This window comes from Caloenas nicobarica, unplaced genomic scaffold (genome assembly GCF_036013445.1).
Source record: "Caloenas nicobarica isolate bCalNic1 unplaced genomic scaffold, bCalNic1.hap1 Scaffold_344, whole genome shotgun sequence".
Taxonomy (NCBI): Eukaryota; Metazoa; Chordata; class Aves; order Columbiformes; family Columbidae; genus Caloenas; species Caloenas nicobarica.
Window position 1 is genome coordinate 84,750 of NW_027017333.1, and position 18,033 is coordinate 102,782.

General features: G+C 63.7%; 1 protein-coding gene across 1 annotated transcript; it reads left to right on the forward strand.

The window, feature by feature from the left end:
* Nucleotides 1–1,811: 1,811 nt before the first annotated feature.
* Nucleotides 1,812–13,611, forward strand: CYTH2 (cytohesin 2). Its single transcript, XM_065658001.1, has 12 exons — nucleotides 1,812–1,937; nucleotides 3,032–3,179; nucleotides 4,022–4,088; nucleotides 4,209–4,327; nucleotides 5,277–5,357; nucleotides 6,240–6,352; nucleotides 7,663–7,811; nucleotides 8,502–8,614; nucleotides 10,321–10,399; nucleotides 10,982–11,053; nucleotides 12,459–12,613; nucleotides 13,317–13,611. Exons 1-12 carry the CDS (start codon nucleotides 1,919–1,921, stop codon nucleotides 13,402–13,404), a joined length of 1,203 nt encoding a protein of 400 aa, XP_065514073.1. The 5' UTR covers nucleotides 1,812–1,918; the 3' UTR covers nucleotides 13,405–13,611.
* Nucleotides 13,612–18,033: the final 4,422 nt, after the last annotated feature.

Sequence of the window (18,033 nt, forward strand, 5' to 3'; positions counted from 1 at the left end):
CCCCTTTCCCCCATTGGCCCCGCCCCCTGTACAGCGCCGGGCACCGCCCACCCCGCGGCTCGGCCCCGCCCACCCAGGGCTCGGCCCCGCCCACGCTGGGGCTCGGCCCCGCCCACCCCGCGGCTCGGCCCCGCCCACCCCGGGGCTCGGCCCCGCCCCCTTGCATGGATTTTTACGGAAATTTCGCTCTTTAAAATAAAACGGAGTCTCTGGACGTGGCCCGCGGGGACACGAGTGGTCAGGGGGGGACATGAGCGGTCACGGGGGGCACACGGCGGGGGGGTCATGAGGGGACACGGGGGAACTTGGGGGGACGCGGGGACACGTGGGGACATTGGGGATGGGGAGGGATGGGGGACTTTGGGGGACAGGGGGATGGGGAGACACAGGGGATTTGGGGGGACAGGGGGGGACATGGGGATGGGGAGAGATGGGGGATTTGGGGGGACATGTGGGACATGGGGGGAGACGGGGGGATATGGGGATGGGGAGAGATGGGGGATTTTGGGGGACAGGGGGATGGGGAGACACAGGGGATTTGGGGGGGACACAGGGGGACCCGGGTGGTCATGGGGGGACATGGGGGGACATGGGGATGGGGAGAGATGGGGGATTTGGGGGGACATGGGGGACATGGGGGGACATGGGGGGACATGGGGATGGGGGAAATGGGGGATTTGGGGGGACATGGGGGACATGGGGGGACAGGGGGGACATGGGGATGGGGGGACATGGGGGGACACGGGGGGACATGGGGGGACATGGGGATGGGGGGAAATGGGGGATTTGGGGGGACATGGGGGGACACGGGGGACATGGGGGAAGATGGGGACGGGGGGAAGTGGGGGATTTGGGGGGACATGGGGGGACATGGGGGTGGGGGGACATGGGGATGGGGAGACATGGGGGATTTGGGGGGACATGGGGGGACACGGGGGGACATGGGGGAAGATGGGGACGGGGGGAAATGGGGGATTTGGGGGGACATGGGGACATGGGGGTGGGGGGACATGGGGATGGGGGGAAATGGGGGATTTTGGGGGACATGGGGGGACATGGGGGTGGGGGGACATGGGGATGGGGGGAAATGGGGGATTTGGGGGGACATGGGGGACATGGGGGGAGACGGGGGGATATGGGGATGGGGGGAAATGGGGGATTTGGGGGGACACGGGGGGACACGAGGGGACAAGGTGGGACACGGGGATGGGGGGAAATGGGGGATTTGGGGGACATGGGGGACACGGGGGGACATGGGGGGACATGGGGATGGGGGGAAATGGGGGATTTGGGGGGACATGGGGAGACACGAGGGGACAAGGTGGGACACGGGGGGGGGGGCATGAGTGGCCGGTTGCCACGGGAACGGGAAAAGCCCCTGGGCTGTTGCCATGGCAACCCTGAGGGACCCCCCCCCCCCTCAGTGACCTCATGGGGGGGTGGGAGGTGTCACCCCCTCGGGCTAATGGCGCCTCATTAATATTAACGAGGGAGGTGAATATTCATGAGGCCCTTAGCAACCAAACCCGCCGCGCCCTTAGCAACGGAGTAGCCCCCGCCCTGCAGGCCATCCCGCCCTTCCATTGGCTGGCAGGCCTGTCAGTCAGGGAGAGAGGCGGGGCAGAGCGCTCCTCACGCCTTCTTGACTCTCTGACTGCTGATTGGTCAACCTAACTGCCTATCACCCAATTCGGGGCCGTCCCTCCTCTCATTGGCTACCGCGACGGGCTGCGTCCCAGCGTGCGCTGCGATTGGAGGGTCCGTCCCGTCCGTCAGGCCGGCGCTCGCTGATTGGCCGCGGTGGCGGCTTGGGGGCGGGCCCGGGCGGGGCGGGCGCCGCCGCGGCGGAGAGGGCGGAGGAGGCGGGAGGAGCGGACGGAGCAGCCCCGGCCCGGCGCCAGCGGCCGCCGCGGCCGCCATGGAGGACGGAGTGTATGGTAGGCCCGGCGTGGGGAGGGAGGGAGGGAGGGGGGAAAGAGGCGCCGTTTGCCGCCCGGAGCCGGGCCGGGGCCGGGGCCGGGGCCGGGGGGGGGGCGCTACGGTGGCCGCGTGGGGCCGTTCCGGGGGGCGTGGTCACGTGACACGGCCGCACCATTGCCCCTCTTTTTTTGGGGGGGGGGGGTGGGGGGTGAAACCATTCAATGGCTGGGGGGGGGCGGGGCGGGGCTGTGGTTTCCCAGACCACGCCCCCTTCTGTTGGGCCGGGCCACGCCCCCTTTGTCAGCCCCGCCCCCTCCACGTGGGGTTTAAGGGGAGAGGGGGCGGGGCTAGACCAGTGGGGGCGTGGCCTCGAAGGAGGGGCGGGTTGCGATATAGGGGCGGGGCTTAGGCGGGAAAAATGGGCGGGGTTAGGGCAAAGGAGGCGGGGTTATGCCCCAGGGGGCGGGGTTATGGCCTGAGGCTCCAGATTCTGGACCAGGGGGTCGTGCTTTGGGGCAGGGGGCGGGGCCTCCGGTCAGGGTGGGCGGGGCTTAAGGAAAAGGGGGCGGGGTTATGGCTTAAGGCTCTAGATTCTGGAGCAGGGGGGTTGTGCTTTGGGGCAGGGGGCGGGGCCTGTGGGAAGTGGGCGGGGCCTGTGTGGGAAGGGGGCGTGGCCTCAGGTCAGGGTGGGCGGGGGCTTAAGCAGAAGTGGGCGGGGTTATTTCCTAAGGTTCCTGGCTCTGGAGCATGGGTTGAGTTTGGGGGCAGGGGGCGGGGCCTTTGGGAAGGGGGCGTGGCCTCAGGTCAGGGTGGGCGGGGCTTAAGCAAGAGGGGGCGGGGTTATGGCTTAAGGCTCCAGATTCTGGAGCAGGGGTTGAGTTTGGGGGCAGGGGACGGGGCCTTTGGGAAGGGGGCGTGGCCTCGTGGCAGGGGGGCGGGGCTTAAGCGAAAGGGGGCGGGATTAGAGCCCCAGGGCTCCTGACTCTGGACCAAGGTGGGGGGGGGCGGGGTGTGCTTTGGGGGCAGGGGGTGGAGCCCACGGGAAAGGGGGCGTGGCCTGCGGGCAGGGGGCGTGGCCGTGACACCCCCCCACCCCGCCACGTCCCCCCAGTGCCCCCCGACCTGACGGCGGAGGAGCGGCTGGAGCTCGAGAGCATCCGGCGGCGCAAGCAGGAGCTGCTGGGCGAGATCCAGCGGCTGCGCGAGGAGCTGAGCGAGGCCATGAGCGAGGTCGAGGGGCTGGAGGCCAACGAGGGCAGGTGAGACCCAAACCACCCCAAATACCCCCCCCCAGAACCTCCAAACAACCCCCCGAGGCTCCAAAATGCCCCCCAGGACCCCAAAGATTCCTCCCTGGAACCTCAAATAACCCCCTTGGCACCCCCAAAATCCCCCTGAAACCCCAAATAACGCTCCTGGAACTCCCAAAATCCCCTGGATCCCCAGATATCCCTCCTGGAATCCCCGAATAACACCCTGGATCCCCAAATATCCTCCCTGGAACCCCAAAGATTCCTCCCTGGAACCTCAAATAATCCCCCTGGAACCCCCAAAATCCCCCTGGAACCCCAAAAATCCCCCTGGAACCCCCAAAAATCCCCCTGGATCCCCAAATATCCCCCTGGAGCCCTCCCAGACCCTCCAAAGACCCCCCTGAGACTCCAAAACTCCCCCTCAGGGCCCCCAAATATCCCCCCTGGAACCCCAAATTTCCTCCTAGGACCCCAAATATCCCCCCAGTAGCCCGAAATATCCCCCTGGATCCCCAAATATCCTCCCATTGACCCCAAATATCTTCCCATTGACCCCATATATTCCCCCTGCATCCCCAAATACCTTCCCCAGGGCTCCAAATATTCCCCCCCGGAACCTCCTGGAACCCACAAATACCCCCCCAGAACCTCCATTTACCCCCAGGAACCCCATATACCCTCCTAGGACCCCCAAAATACTCCCCTGGCACCCCAAATACCCCCCTGAGGCTCCAAAATAACCTCCGGGACTCTCAAATACCCACCCTGACCCCCAAAACCTTTCCCCCAAAACTACTCTCTGACTTGGGGGTCCCTCCTGAACCTCCCCCCCCACCCCAAACCTGCAGCAAAACCCTCCAGCGGAACCGCAAGATGGGGATGGGCCGCAAGAAATTCAACATGGACCCCAAAAAGGTGAGGGGCTCCCGGACGCCTGGGTCCCCCCTCCCCGGGATGGGGGGGGGCGGTTCCTGGGGACCCGTGTCCCTGATTTCGGGGTGGGGGGGGTTTTGGGGTTTTTTTTTGGGGGTGCAGGGGATCCAGTTCCTGGTGGAGAACGAGCTGCTGCGGCACACGGCCGAGGACATCGCGCGGTTCCTCTACAAGGGCGAGGGGCTCAACAAAACGGCCATCGGGGACTACCTGGGCGAGAGGTGGGGCTTAGGGCCGGGGGCGTGGCCTCCTGGGAGGGGGCGTGGCTTCCTTAAAGGGGGCGTGGCTTCCTAAAAGGGGAGGAGCTTCCCCAACCCACCCCCCTTAGGAGTTTGGACCAACCCCTTGGGTTCAGGCTGAGGATGCTCTGGGTGATTGACAGGGAGGTGAGCGGGGCTTCCTAGAGGGGGCGTGGTCTCCTGGGAGGGGCGTGGCTTCCTAAAAGGGGAGGAGCTTCCCCAAGCCCCGCCTTTAGTATTTGGGACCAGCCCGTTGGTTACAGGCTGAGGATGCTCTGGGTGATTGACAGGGGTGGGCGGGGCTTCCTGGGGAGGCGTGGCTTCATGTGAGGGGCGTGGCTTCCTTAAAGGGGCGGAGCTTCCCCCCCCCCTTAGGCGTTTGGACCAACCCCTTGGCTTCAGGATAAGGATGTTCTGGGTGATTGACAGGGGAGTGGGCGGGGCTTCCTAGAGAGGGCGTGGTCTCCTGGGAGGGGGCGTGGCTTCCTAAAAGGGGAGGAGCTTCCCCCCCCCCCTTAGGAGTTTGGACCAACCCCTTGGCTTCAGGATAAGGATGCTCTGGGTGATTGACAGGGGGTGGGCGGGGCTTCCTAGGGGAGGCGTGGCTTCATGTGAGGGGCGTGGCTTCCTGAAAGGGGTGGCGCTTCCCCAAGCCCCGCCCCTTGGTATTTGGGACCAGCCCGTTGGTTACAGGCTGAGGATGCTCTGGGTGATTGACAGGGGGTGGGCGGGGCCTCTTAGAGGGGGCGTGGCTTTCTAAAAGGGGCGGAGCTTCCCCAAGCCCCCCCGCTTAGGAGTTTGGACCAACCCCTTGGCTTCAGGATAAGGATGCTCTGGGTGATTGACAGGGGGGGTGGGCGGGGCTTGGGGAGGGTGTGGCTGCAGTGGGCGTGGCCTGGCGGTGATTGACAGCTGGGCCCCGCCCCCCCAGGGAGGAGTTCAACATCGGGGTGCTCCACGCCTTCGTGGATCTGCACGAGTTCACCGACCTCAACCTGGTGCAGGCGCTCAGGTGGGGGGTCCTGGGGGGATTTGGGGGGTCCTGGAGAGATTTGGGGGGGATTTGGGGGGTCCTGGGGTGATTTCGGGGTTCCTGGGGGGATTTGGGGGGGATTTGGGGGATCACGGGGGAATTTGGGGGCCCTGGGGGGAATTAGGGGTCCTGGGGGGATTTGGGGGTCCTGGGGGGAATTAGGGGGTCCTGGGGGGATTTAGGGGGTCACAGGGTGGAAATCTGGGAGGCGCAGAAAGGGGGTTGGGGGAAATTTGGGGGTCCCGGGGGGGATTGAAGGGTCCTGGGGGGGAATTTGGGGATTCTGGGGGATTTGGGGGGTCCTGAGGAGATTTGGGGGTCCTGGGGGGGGGGTTAGGGGGCCGCTGGGGGGAATTTGGGGGGTCCTGGAGGGATTTGGGGGGTCCCAGGTGGGGGATTTGGGGATCTGGGGGATTAGGGGTCCTGGGAGGGATTGGGGGGTTAGGGCAGAAATTGGGGAGTCTTGGGGTAGATTTGGGGGTCCTGGGGGGAATTTGGAGACTGGGGGGGATTTGGGGGTCCCATGTGGGGGATTTGGGGGTCCGGGGGGAATTTAGGGGTCCGGGGAGGGGCGGGATTTGGGGGTTCAGGAGGAAATTTGGGGGTTATGGGGGGATTTGGGAGATCCCGGGCGGGGATTTGGGGGATCCCTTGGGGGGGGGGGGGGGGGGGCAAAAATTTGGGGGTCCGAGTGGGACAATTTCGGGGGGGTCCCAGGTAGAGTTTGGGACGTCACTGTGGGCGTTGGGGTCGCGGGGATGTTTTGGGGACCCCCTTGGGGGGGTTGTTTGGGGTGCGGTGGGGAATTTGGGGTACGGTGGGGAATTTGGGGTGCGGTGGAGAATTCGGGGTCCCCCCCAGACAGTTCCTGTGGAGTTTCCGGCTGCCGGGGGAGGCGCAAAAGATCGACCGGATGATGGAGGCGTTTGCCCAGCGCTACTGTCTGTGCAACCCCGGCGTGTTCCAGTGCACGGGTACCCCAAAAACCCCCCCGGAACCCCCAAATATCCCCCTGGAAACCCCCAAATATCCCCCCGGAACCCCCCAAATCCCCATGGAACCCCAAATACCCGCCTAGAATCCCAAATAACCTCCCTGGAAACCCCAAATATCCCCCCTGGAACCCCCGTAATCCCTATGGAACCCCAAATAATCCCCCTGGAACCCCAAATAATCCCCCTGGAACCCCAAATATCCCCCCTGGAACCCCCGTAATCCCTATGGAACCCCCAAATATCCCCCCTGGAACCCCCATAATCCCCATGGAACCCCAAATATCCCCCTGGATCCCCAAATATCCCCCCTGGAACCCCCATAATCCCCCTGGAACCCCCAAATATCCCCCCTGGAACCCCAAATATCCCCCCTGGAACCCCCATAATCCCCCTGGAACCCCAAATATCCCCCTGGAACCCCATAATCCCCATGGAACCCCAAATATCCCCCCTGGAACCCCAAATATCCCCCCTGGAACCCCCATAATCCCCCTGGAACCCCAAATATCCCCCCTGGAACCCCCATAATCCCCCTGGAACCCCAAATAATCCCCCTGGATGCCCAAATATCCCCCCTGGAACCCCCAAAACCCCCCGGAACCACCAAATATCCCCCTGGAACCCCCAGATATCCCCCTAGAACCTCAAATATCCCTCCCGGAACCCCTAAAATCCCCCTGGAACCCCAAATATCCCCCCTGGATCCCCAAATAACGCCCTATTGACCCCAAATGTCCCCCCTGGAACCCCAAATAACACCCTAGAACCCCAAATATTCCCCCTGTGCCCCCCACATCCCTTGTCCCTCCGCGTCCCCATCCCCTTGTCTCCCCCCATCTTTTGGTCTCCCCTGTCCCCCCCCATGCTGTGGGGGTCCCCCACGAGCCCCCCCATTTTTAGGGGTCCCCCCCATTTTTAGGGGTTCCCCCCATTTTTGGGGGTCCCCCCCATCTCTTGGGATCCCCCTGTGCCCCCCCAGCCACCTGTCCCTCCAGGTCCCCATCCCTTTGTCCCCCCCCATCTTTTGGTCTCCCCTGTCCCCCCCCATGTCCCCCCCATGCTGTGGGGGTCCCCCACGAGCCCCCCCATTTTTGGGGATCCCCCCCCATCTCTTGGATCCCCCTGTGCCCCTCCAGCCACCTGTCCCTCCAGGTCCCCATCCCCTTGTCCCCCCGTATCGTTTGGTCTCCCCTGTCCCCCCACATTCCCCCCCCAAGCCATGGGGTGTCCCCCCCCGGCTTTCGGGGTCCCCCCGTGACCCCCGTTTCTCCCCCCGCCCCGCTCCCCAGACACGTGTTACGTCCTTTCCTTCGCCGTCATCATGCTCAACACCAGCCTGCACAACCCCAACGTGCGCGACAAGCCCTCGGCCGAGCGCTTCGTGGCCATGAACCGCGGCATCAACGACGGCGGCGACCTGCCCGAGGAGCTGCTCAGGGTGGGCGGGGCCAGTGGGGGCGTGGCCTGAGGTGGGCGTGGTCTGGAGGGGGGGCGGGGCCTGTGGTGGGCGGGGCCTTGGGGCGAAGGGATGGGGAGGGTCAGTAATGGGGGAGCTGCTGGGGGGCGTGGTCTAGAGGGGGCGTGGCCTGTGGTGGGTGGAGCCTGTGGTGGGTGGGGCCTATAGTGGGCGGGGCCTGGGGCTGGGAGGGCGGGGCCTTGGGGTGAAGGGTTGGGGAGGGTCAATAATGGAGAAGTGCTGGAGGAGGGGCCTATGGGGGCGTGGCCAGTGGTGGGCGTGGCCTATGGGGGCGTGTTATGTAGGGGCGTGGCCTGTGGTGGGCGGGGCCTGGGATAGGGCGGGGCCCTGGGGTGAAGGAATGGGAGGTCAGTAATGGAGAAGCGCTGGGGGAGCTGCTGGGGGCGTGGCCTATGGGGGCGTGGTCTAGAGGGGGTGGGGCTTCAGGGGCGGGGCAAGGAGGGCGGGGCCAGCGGTGCTGTGGGCGGGGCCAGCAGTGCTGTGGGCGGGGCTTGTGGCTCAGTGGGCGGGGCCAGGGGCCACGCCCAGCCCCAGAACCTTGCGGGGAAGGAGGGGGGAGCATTTCCCTTGGGGGGTGGGTGTGGCCTTGGTGGGCGTGGCCGCGATGGGCGTGTCCCGCGGCTGACCCCGCCCCCCTCGCCCCGCCCACAGAACCTGTACGAGAGCATCCGCAGCGAACCCTTCAAGATCCCCGAGGACGACGGCAACGACCTGACCCACACGTTCTTCAACCCCGACCGCGAGGGCTGGCTGCTCAAGCTGGGTGAGACACGCCCCCTTCCACGGCCACGCCCCCTTCCCTGGCCATGCCCTCCCCCCCGTGGCTCCACCCCCTCCCCCTGTGGCTCCACCCCCTCCCTGTGGCTCCACCCCCTCTCTCTGGTCCCATTGGGTCTTCTCTTATTCTCAGTCTATTCAGACACGCCCCCTTCCCTGACCACGCCCCCTTCCCTGGCCACGCCCTCCCCTTGTGGCTCCACCCCCTCCCCCTGTGGCTCCACCCCCTCCCTGTGGCTCCACCCCCTCTCTCTGGTCCCATTGGGTCTTCTCTTATTCTCAGTCTATTCAGACACGCCCCCTTCCCTGACCACGCCCCCTTCCCTGGCCACGCCCTCCCCCTGTGGCTCCACCCCCTCCCTGTGGCTCCACCCCCTCTCTCTGGTTCCATTGGGTCTTCTGTTATTCTCAGTCTATTCAGACACGCCCCCTTCCCCGGCCACGCCCCCTTTCCCGGCCACGCCCCCTTCCCCGGCCACGCCCACCCCCGCCCCACCCCTCTCTCTGGCCCCGCCCACGCCCGGACGCCTGGGTCCTCTCTGTTCTCTGTCTCTGTCCCCTCTGTGGCCACTCGGGGTGTCCCCCCAATAACTGGGCAGGGACCAGTCCCCCCCAGTTCCCCCCCAGTGCCCCCGAATCCCCCTCCCAGATCCCCCCAGTTCCCCCCCAGTCCCCCCCAGTGCCCCCCAGTTGCTCCCCATTCCCTCCCAGTTCCCTCCCAGTTCCCCCCCAGTCCCTCCCAGTGCCCCCCAGATCCCCCCAGTTCCCTCCCAGTGCCCCCAATCCCCCCCCCAGTCCCCCTCAGTTCCCTCCCAGTTCCCCCCAGTCCCTCCCAGTGCCCCCCAGATCCCCCCAGTTCCCACCCAGTCCCCCCCAGTCCCTCCCAGTTCCCTCCCAGTCCCCCCCAGTGCCCCCAATCCCCCTCCCAGTCCCTCCCAGTCACCCCCAGTGCCCCCAGTCCCCCTCCCAGTCCCTTCCAGTCCCTCCCAGTCCCTCCCAGTTCCCCCCCAGTTCCCTCCCAGTGCCCCCCAGTGCCCCCAATCCCCCCCCCAGTCCCTCCCAGTCCCTCCCAGTGCCCCCAATCCCCCTCCCAGTCCCTCCCAGTCCCCCCCAGTTCCCTCCCAGTTCCCTCCCAGTCCCCCCCAGTTTCCCGGGGGTGGGGGGGGGCGGTTCCGTGTGGCCGTTACTGACGTTTCCTGTTTCTCTTCCTCTCTCTGTCCCCCCCGCCCCAAATTCCCGCCCCCAATTCCCCCCCCCACGCCCCCCCCCCACTGCCGACGCCCGTCCCGGCCCCCCCAGGAGGTACGTATGGGGTGGGGGGGGGCGGGGAGGGGAAATGGGAGGGGGGGGCAGCACCTGGGGACCCCCAAAAAATCACTGGGACCCCCCAAAAAACAGTGGGACCCCCCCCCAAAAAAATATTGCGACCCCCCCCCCCCAAAATAGTGTGCCTCCCCAAAAAATTGTGACCCCCCCCCCAAAATTGTAGACGCCGCCCAAAACGTTGTGACCCCCCCCCAAATCATTGTGAGACCCCCCCCAAATCATTATGACCCCCCAAAATAATTGTGACGCCCCCCCCCCCCCAAAAATATCGTGACCCCCCCAAAAACATTGTGACTCTCCCCAAATAATTGGGACCCCCAAAACCAGGGCCCCCCCCCGACCCCCCTGACCCCCGTGTCCCCCCCCCAGGTGGGCGGGTGAAGACGTGGAAGCGCCGCTGGTTCATCCTCACCGACAACTGTCTCTATTACTTTGAATACACGACGGTGAGGACCGCCCCCCCCCCCCCCAAAAAAAAATACCCCCCCCCAGGGGACCCCCCCAAACTCCCCCCTGAACCCCCAAATCCCCCCCCCTTTCCCTGGGGTCATATACGGACCCCTCCTGGTTCTCTCTGGGATGCCCCCCTCCCCCCCCCCAAAAAAATAACCCCCCCAAGGGATGACCCCAAACACCCCCCGGGGGGTCCCGACCCCCCCCAAACTCCCCCCCTGAACTGAACCCCCAAATCCCCCCCCCGCAATGTCTGGGGTCATGTACCCCCCCCTCCCCAACAAGACCCCCCCATGGTTCTCTCTGGGACCCCCCCCCCCCCCAAACACCCCCCGGGGGATCCTGAACCCCCCCCAGCCCCCCAAATTCCCCCTGGGACCCCCCCCAGGGCCCCCCCAGAGCCTTTTTGGGCCCCCCCAGGGCCCCCCCGACCTCATTGGGGACCCCCTAGGGCCCCCCCGAGACGCCCCCCCCCCCCCCGCCCCGAGACCCTGGGCCCCCCCAGACTCCCCCCCTGAACGTTTTTGGGGCCCCCCCCCGACCTCATGGACCCCCCCCCGTGTCCCCCCCACCAGGACAAGGAGCCCCGCGGCATCATCCCCCTGGAGAACCTGAGCATCCGCGAGGTGGAGGACCCCCGGAAACCGGTGAGACCCCCCCCCGGGACCCCCCATGGCCCCCCAGACCCACTCTGACCCCCATAACCCCCCATGACCCCCCCATGACCCGCCGACCCACCCTGACCCCTCATGACCCCCCCGACCCCCCATGACCCCCCATGACCCCCCCGACCCCCCATGACCCCATCACGCCCCCATGACCCCACATGACCCCCCCCATGACCCCCCCCGACCCCCAGTAATTCCCCATGACCCCACATGACCCCCCCAACTCCCTGACCCCCCCCCGCCCCCCCAATGCCCCCCATGACCCCCCATGACCTCCTGACCCACCTGCCCCCCTGAACGCCCCATGGCCCCCCCATGACCCCCAGACCCCCCCATGACCCTTCTGACCCCACCTGACCCCCCCATGACCTTACATGACCCCCCGACCCCTCATGACCCCCCAGACCCCCCCATGACCTCACATGACCCCCCGACCCCTCATGACCCCCATGACCCTCCTGACCCCACCTGACCCCCCATGTCCTCACATGACCCCCTGACCCCTCATGACCCCCCAGACCCTCCCATGACCCTCCTGACCCCACCTGACCCCCCATGACCCCCATGACCCTCCTGACCCCACCTGACCCCCCCCATGACCTCACATGACCCCCAGACCCTCCCATGACCCTCCCGACCCCACCTGACCCCCCCATGACCCCCCATGACCCCCAGACCCCCCCATGACCCCCCATGAACCCCCCGACCCCCTGACCCCCCCCATGAGCCCCAGCCACCCATCACCCTTCATGACCCCCCAAAAACCCCCAGACCCCCCCAAATCACTGTGTCCCCCCCACTTTAACCCTGTCCCCCCCCTATTTTGGTGTCCCCCCCCCCAATTTGCTATTTTCCCCAATTTTCATGTCCCCCCACCCCATTCCCACCTCTCCATCCCCAACAAGCAGCGGCTCATCCTCCTCCATTCCCACCCTCCAAACCCCCCAAAAACCCCCAAATCCCCCCCAAATCGCTGTGTCCCCCCCACTTTAACCCTGTCCCCCCCCCTATTTTAATGTCCCCCCCCAATTTTCTATTTTCCCCAATTTTTGTGTCCCCCGCCCCATTCCCACCTCTCCATCCCCAACAAGCGGCGGCTCATCCTCCCCCATTCCCCACCCTCCAAACCCCCCAAAACCCCCCAAAACCCCCAAATCCCCCCAAATCACTGTGTCCCCCCCAGTTTAATGTGTCCCCCCCCAATTTTCTATTTTCCCCCAATTTTCATGTCCCCCCACCCCATTCCCACCTCTCCATCCCCAACAAGCGGCGGCTCATCCTCCCCCATTCCCCACCCTCCAAACCCCCCAAAACCCCCCCAAAACCCCCCAAACCCCCCCAAATCACCGTCCCCCCCCCCATTTTAACCCTGTCCCCCCCCCAGCACTGCTTCGAGCTCTACATCCCCAACAACAAGGGCCAGCTCATCAAGGCCTGTAAGACGGAGGCCGACGGGCGGGTGGTCGAGGGCAACCACGTCGTCTATCGCATCTCGGCCCCCACGCGCGACCAGAAAGACGAGTGGATCAAATCCATCCAGTGAGCGCCCCGAAAACACCCCCCGCGCCCCAAAATTACCCCCCCCCCACCCCGGACCCCAAAAATCCTGCCCGAGGGGTCCCCGTGGGCTGGGGATGCACTAAAGTGGTGGGGGGACCCAGGCGTCCGGGGGGGACCCAGGCGTCCGGGGGGATGTGGGACCCTGAACCCCCTCCTGAGGGACCCCCAAACCTTCTTGGTGACCCCAAAATTCCCCCCCGGACCCCAAAAATTCTGCCTGAGGGGTCCCCGTGGGCTGGGGATGCACTAAAGTGGTGGGGGGACCCAGGCGTCCGGGGGGGACCCAGGCGTCCGGGGGGATGTGGGACCCTGAACCCCCTCCTGAGGGACCCCCAAACCTTCTTGGTGACCCCAAAATACCCCCCCGGGCCCCAAAAATTCTGCCTGAGGGGTCCCCGTGGGCTGGGGATGCACTAAAGTGTTGGGGGGACCCAGGCGTCCGGGGGGGACCCAGGCATCCGGGGGGACACAGGGGGATGGGGGACCCCGAACCCCCTCCCAGGGACCCCCCAAATTTTCCTGGGGACCCCCCAAGCCCCCAAAACCCTGCCCGAGGGGTCCCCATGGGCTGGGGATGCACTAAAGTGTCGGGGGGACCCAGGCGTCCGGGGGGGACCCAGGCGTCCGGGGGTGGATTCCCGGGGTGGGGGGGACACCCCAAAACCCCCTGTGTCCCCCCCAGGGCCGCCGTGAGCGTCGACCCGTTCTACGAGATGTTGGCCGCCCGCAAGAAACGCATCTCGGTGAAGAAGAAACAGGAGCAGCCCTGAGGGGGGGGGCTGGGACCCCCCCCTGCAACACGAGGGACCCCCCCGGGACCCCCCTGGATCACAAGGGACCCCCCCCCCGGGACAACAGTGGACTCTCCCAGATCACGAGGGACCCCCCCAAGACAACAATGGACCCCCCCAGGACCCCCCCGGACAACAATGGACCCCCCCAGGACCCCCCTGGACAACAATGGACCTTCCCAGGACCCCCCCCGGACAACAATGGACCCCCCCAGGACAACAATGGACCCCCCCAGGACCCCCCCCGGACAACAATGGACCCCCCCAGGACCCCCCCAGGACAACAATGGACCCACCCAGGACCCCCCCGGACAACAATGGACCCACCCAGGACAACAATGGACCCCCCCAGGACAACAATGGACCCACCCAGGACCCCCCCCGGACGACAATGGACCCCCCAGGACCCCCCCGGACAACAATGGACCCCCCCGGACAACAATGGACCCTCCCACACCACAGGGACCCCCCCCAGGACCCCCCCAGACCACGAAGGGCCCCCCCAGGACTATGAGGGGCCCCCCCAAACCTTGAAGGGACCCCCCTCCCCCAATTTCCGCCCCCCCAACCCCCCCTTCCCAGTCCCCCCCAGTCCCCCCCAGTTTGGCTCAGGGGGCCCTCGGGGGGGTCTCTGCCCCCCCCCCCTTTTATTTATGGCCCCTCCCCCATTAAAGCTGGTGAACACGGGAGGGGGTCCGGCTGCTTTCGGGGGGGCCCGGACGCCTGGGTCCCCTCGGGGGGGGGAGGGGAGGGTTGGGAGGGGGTGGGGAGAGCGGTGGCTCCTTTTAAGGTTTTTATTTCACGTTTTGGGGGAAAAAAACAGTATTTTGGGGGTGGATGGGGCTGCCCCCCCCCACCCCCGCCAGGGGGGACCCAGGTGTCCGGGGGTGGGGGGAGATGGGGGCTTCTTTTGGGGGGACCCAGGCGTCCGGGAGGGGACCCAGGCGTCCGGGGGGGGACCCAGGTGTCCGGGGCGGGGGTCAAGGGCTGCCTGTGGGGGGGACCCAGGCGTCCGGGGGGGTCAGGGACAGGGGTCAAAGGGCAAGGTGGACCCCCCCAAAAGTGGACCCAGGTGTCCAGGAGGGGACCCAGGCATCCGGGGGGGGGACCCAGGTGTCCGGGGCGGGGGTCAAGGGCTGCCTTTAGGGGGGACCCAGGCATCCGGGAGGGGACCCAGGTGTCCGGGGCGGGGGTCAAGGGCTGCCTTTAGGGGGGACCCAGGCGTCCGGGAGGGGGACCCAGGCGTCCGGGGGGGTTCAGGGACAGGGGTCAAAGGGCAGCGCGGTGGCCCCCCCGTGCAGCTCCAGGGCCCCCGGTGCCCAGGCCAGCAGACGAGGCCACCGCGGCCACCTCGGCCGCGTCCAGCACCCGGCTCCACAGCTGGAACTCGGCGATGTCCCCAACGAAGGCCTGGGTGGCATCGAAGCGCCCGCCCAGCGCGTCCTGGGGACACGGGGGACGGGCCGGGGACATGGAGGGGATGTCGGGATATGGGGGGACATGGGGACATTGGGGGACATGGGGATATGGGGGGGATATGGGGTGACATGGGGACATGGGGGGGATATGGGGACATTGGGGGACATGGGGATATGGGGAGGATATGGGGTGACATGGGGACATGGGGGGGATATGGGGACATTGGGGGACATGGGGATATGGGAGGACATGGGGACACAGGGGATATTGGGGATATGGGGGGACATGGGGACATTGGGGGACATGGGGATATGGGGGGACATGGGGATATGGGGGGACATGAGGACATTGGGGGACATGGGGATATGGGGAGGATATGGGGATATGGGGGGACATGGGGACATTGGGGGACATGGGGATATGGGTGGACATGGGGATATGGGGGGACATGAGGATATTGGGGGACATGGGGATATGGGGAGGATATGGGGATATGGGGTGACATGGGGAAACGGGGGACGTGGGGATATGGGGGGACATGGGGACATTGGGGGACATGGGGATATGGGGGGACATGGGGATATGGGGAGGATATGGGGTGACATGGGGATATGGGGGGACATGGGGACATTGGGAGACATGGGGATATGGGAGGATATGGGGATATGGAGAGGACATGGGGACACAGGGGACATTGGGGATATGGGGGGACATGGGGACATTGGGAATATGGGGAAACGGGGGGACGTGGGGATATGGGGGGACATGGGGACATTGGGGGACATGGGGACATGGGGGGACATGGGGATATGGGGAGGATATGGGGATATGGGGAGGATATGGGGATATGGGAGGACATGGGGACACAGGGGACATTGGGGATATGGGGGGACATGGGGACATTGGGAATATGGGGAAACGGGGGACGTGGGGATATGGGGGGACATGGGGACATTGGGGGACATGGGGACATGGGGGACATGGGGATATGGGGGAGGATATGGGGATATGGGGAGGATATGGGGATATGGGAGGACATGGGGACATTGGGGATATGGGGACATGGGGGGACATGGTCCCCATGACCCCAGGATGTCCCCAAATTGTCCCCATGACCGCAGAGTGTCCCCCCATCCCCCATGTCCCCCGTTGTCCCCGTGTCCCACTGTCCCCCTGTCCCCATATCCCCGTCCCCATATCCCCCTGTCCCCATTGTCCTCGTGTCCCCCCGTCCCATTGTCCCCATGTCCCCATGTCCCACCTGCTTCTGTCCCAGCACCAGGACCCCATGTCCCCCATTGTCCCCATTGTCCCCCCTGACCCCCTGTCCCCATGTCCCCCATTGTCCCCCTGTCCCCCCATCCCCTCGTCCCCATTGTCCCTAATGTCCTTCCTGCTCCTGTCCCAGCACCAACACCCTGTTTCCCTGTGTCCCCATGTCCCACCTGCTCCTGTCCCAGCACCAGCACCCTGTGTCCCCATGTCCCCGTGTCCCCATGTCCCCAACGATGTGGCACCTGCTCCTGTCCCAGCACCTGCACCCCATGTCCCCATGTCCCCATGTCCCCGTGTCCCACCTGCTCCTGTCCCAGCACCAGCACCCCGTGTCCCCATGTCCCCATGTCCCCGTGTCCCCGTGTCCCCATGTCCCCATGTCCCCATGTCCCCATTATCCCTGTGTCCCCATGTCCCACCTGCTCCTGTCCCAGCACCAGCACCCCGTGTCCCCATGTCCCCATCTCCCCGTGTCCCCATGTCCCCATGTCCCCATGTCCCCGTGTCCCCATATCCCCATGTCCCCATTATCCCCACGTCCCCGTGTCCCCATGTCCCCATGTCCCCAATGTCCCCATGTCCCCATGTCCCTGTGTCCCCGTGTCCCCATGTCCCCGTGTCCCCATGTCCCCATGTCCCCAATGTCCCCATGTCCCCGTGTCCCCACGTCCCCATGTCCCCATGTCCCCGTGTCCCCATGTCCCCGTGTCCCCGTGTCCCCATGTCCCCGTGTCCCACCTGCTCCTGTCCCAGCACCAGCACCCCGTGTCCCCATGTCCCCATGTCCCCATGTCCCCATGTCCCACCTGCTCCTGTCCCAGCACCAGCACCCCGTGTCCCCGCAGGGGGTGCCCGCTGGCCAGCCCGCCCCCGCCGGCCCGGGGCGCCCCGTCCTGGAAGCTGCGCCAGGCGCCGCCCGCGGCCGCCCAGCTGACGCAGACGTGCTGCCAGCGCCCGGGGCGCGGGGCCAGGGACAGCGCCACGGCCTGCGGGCACGGACGCACGGACGCCGTCGGCCCGCGCGCCCCGCCACCCGCCCCACGCACCCCCCGGCCCCCCGACCCCCGACCCCCCGACCCACGGCGCCTGTTCCCCCAGAAACGCCCCGGGAGCCCCCCAGCCCCTGCCAGCCCCAGCGCTATGCTCATTATAGTGCTAGGTAAGATATACTATATTATTTTATATCGATATTTTATATATATATTTAATATATAATTATATTATTTAATATATATTTTAAATATATATTTAAAATATAATTATAGTCTTTAATATATATATTTAATATATGTTTAATATACAATTATATTATTTAATATATATATTTAATATATATTTATATTCTTTAATATATATATTTAATATATATTTAATATACAATTATATTACTTATTATATATATTTAATATATATTTATGTTCTTTAATATAGATATTTAATATATACATTTAAAATATAATTATATTATATAATATATATACTTAATATATAATTATAGTCTTTAATATATATATTTAATATATATATTTAAAATATAATTATATTATTTAATATATATTTAATATATATTTAATATACAATTATATTACTTATTATATATATTTAATATATATTTATGTTCTTTAATATAGATATTTAATACATACATTTAAAATATAATTATATTATATAATATATATACTTAATATATAATTATAGTCTTTAATATAGATATTTAATATATATATTTAAAATATAATTATATTATTTAATATATATTTAATATATATTTATATTATTTAATAGATATCTTTAATATATATTTAAAATATAACTATATTATTTAATAGATATCTTTAATATATAATTATATTATTTAATATATATATTTAATATATATAGTATATATAATATAGTATATGTAATATAGTATAT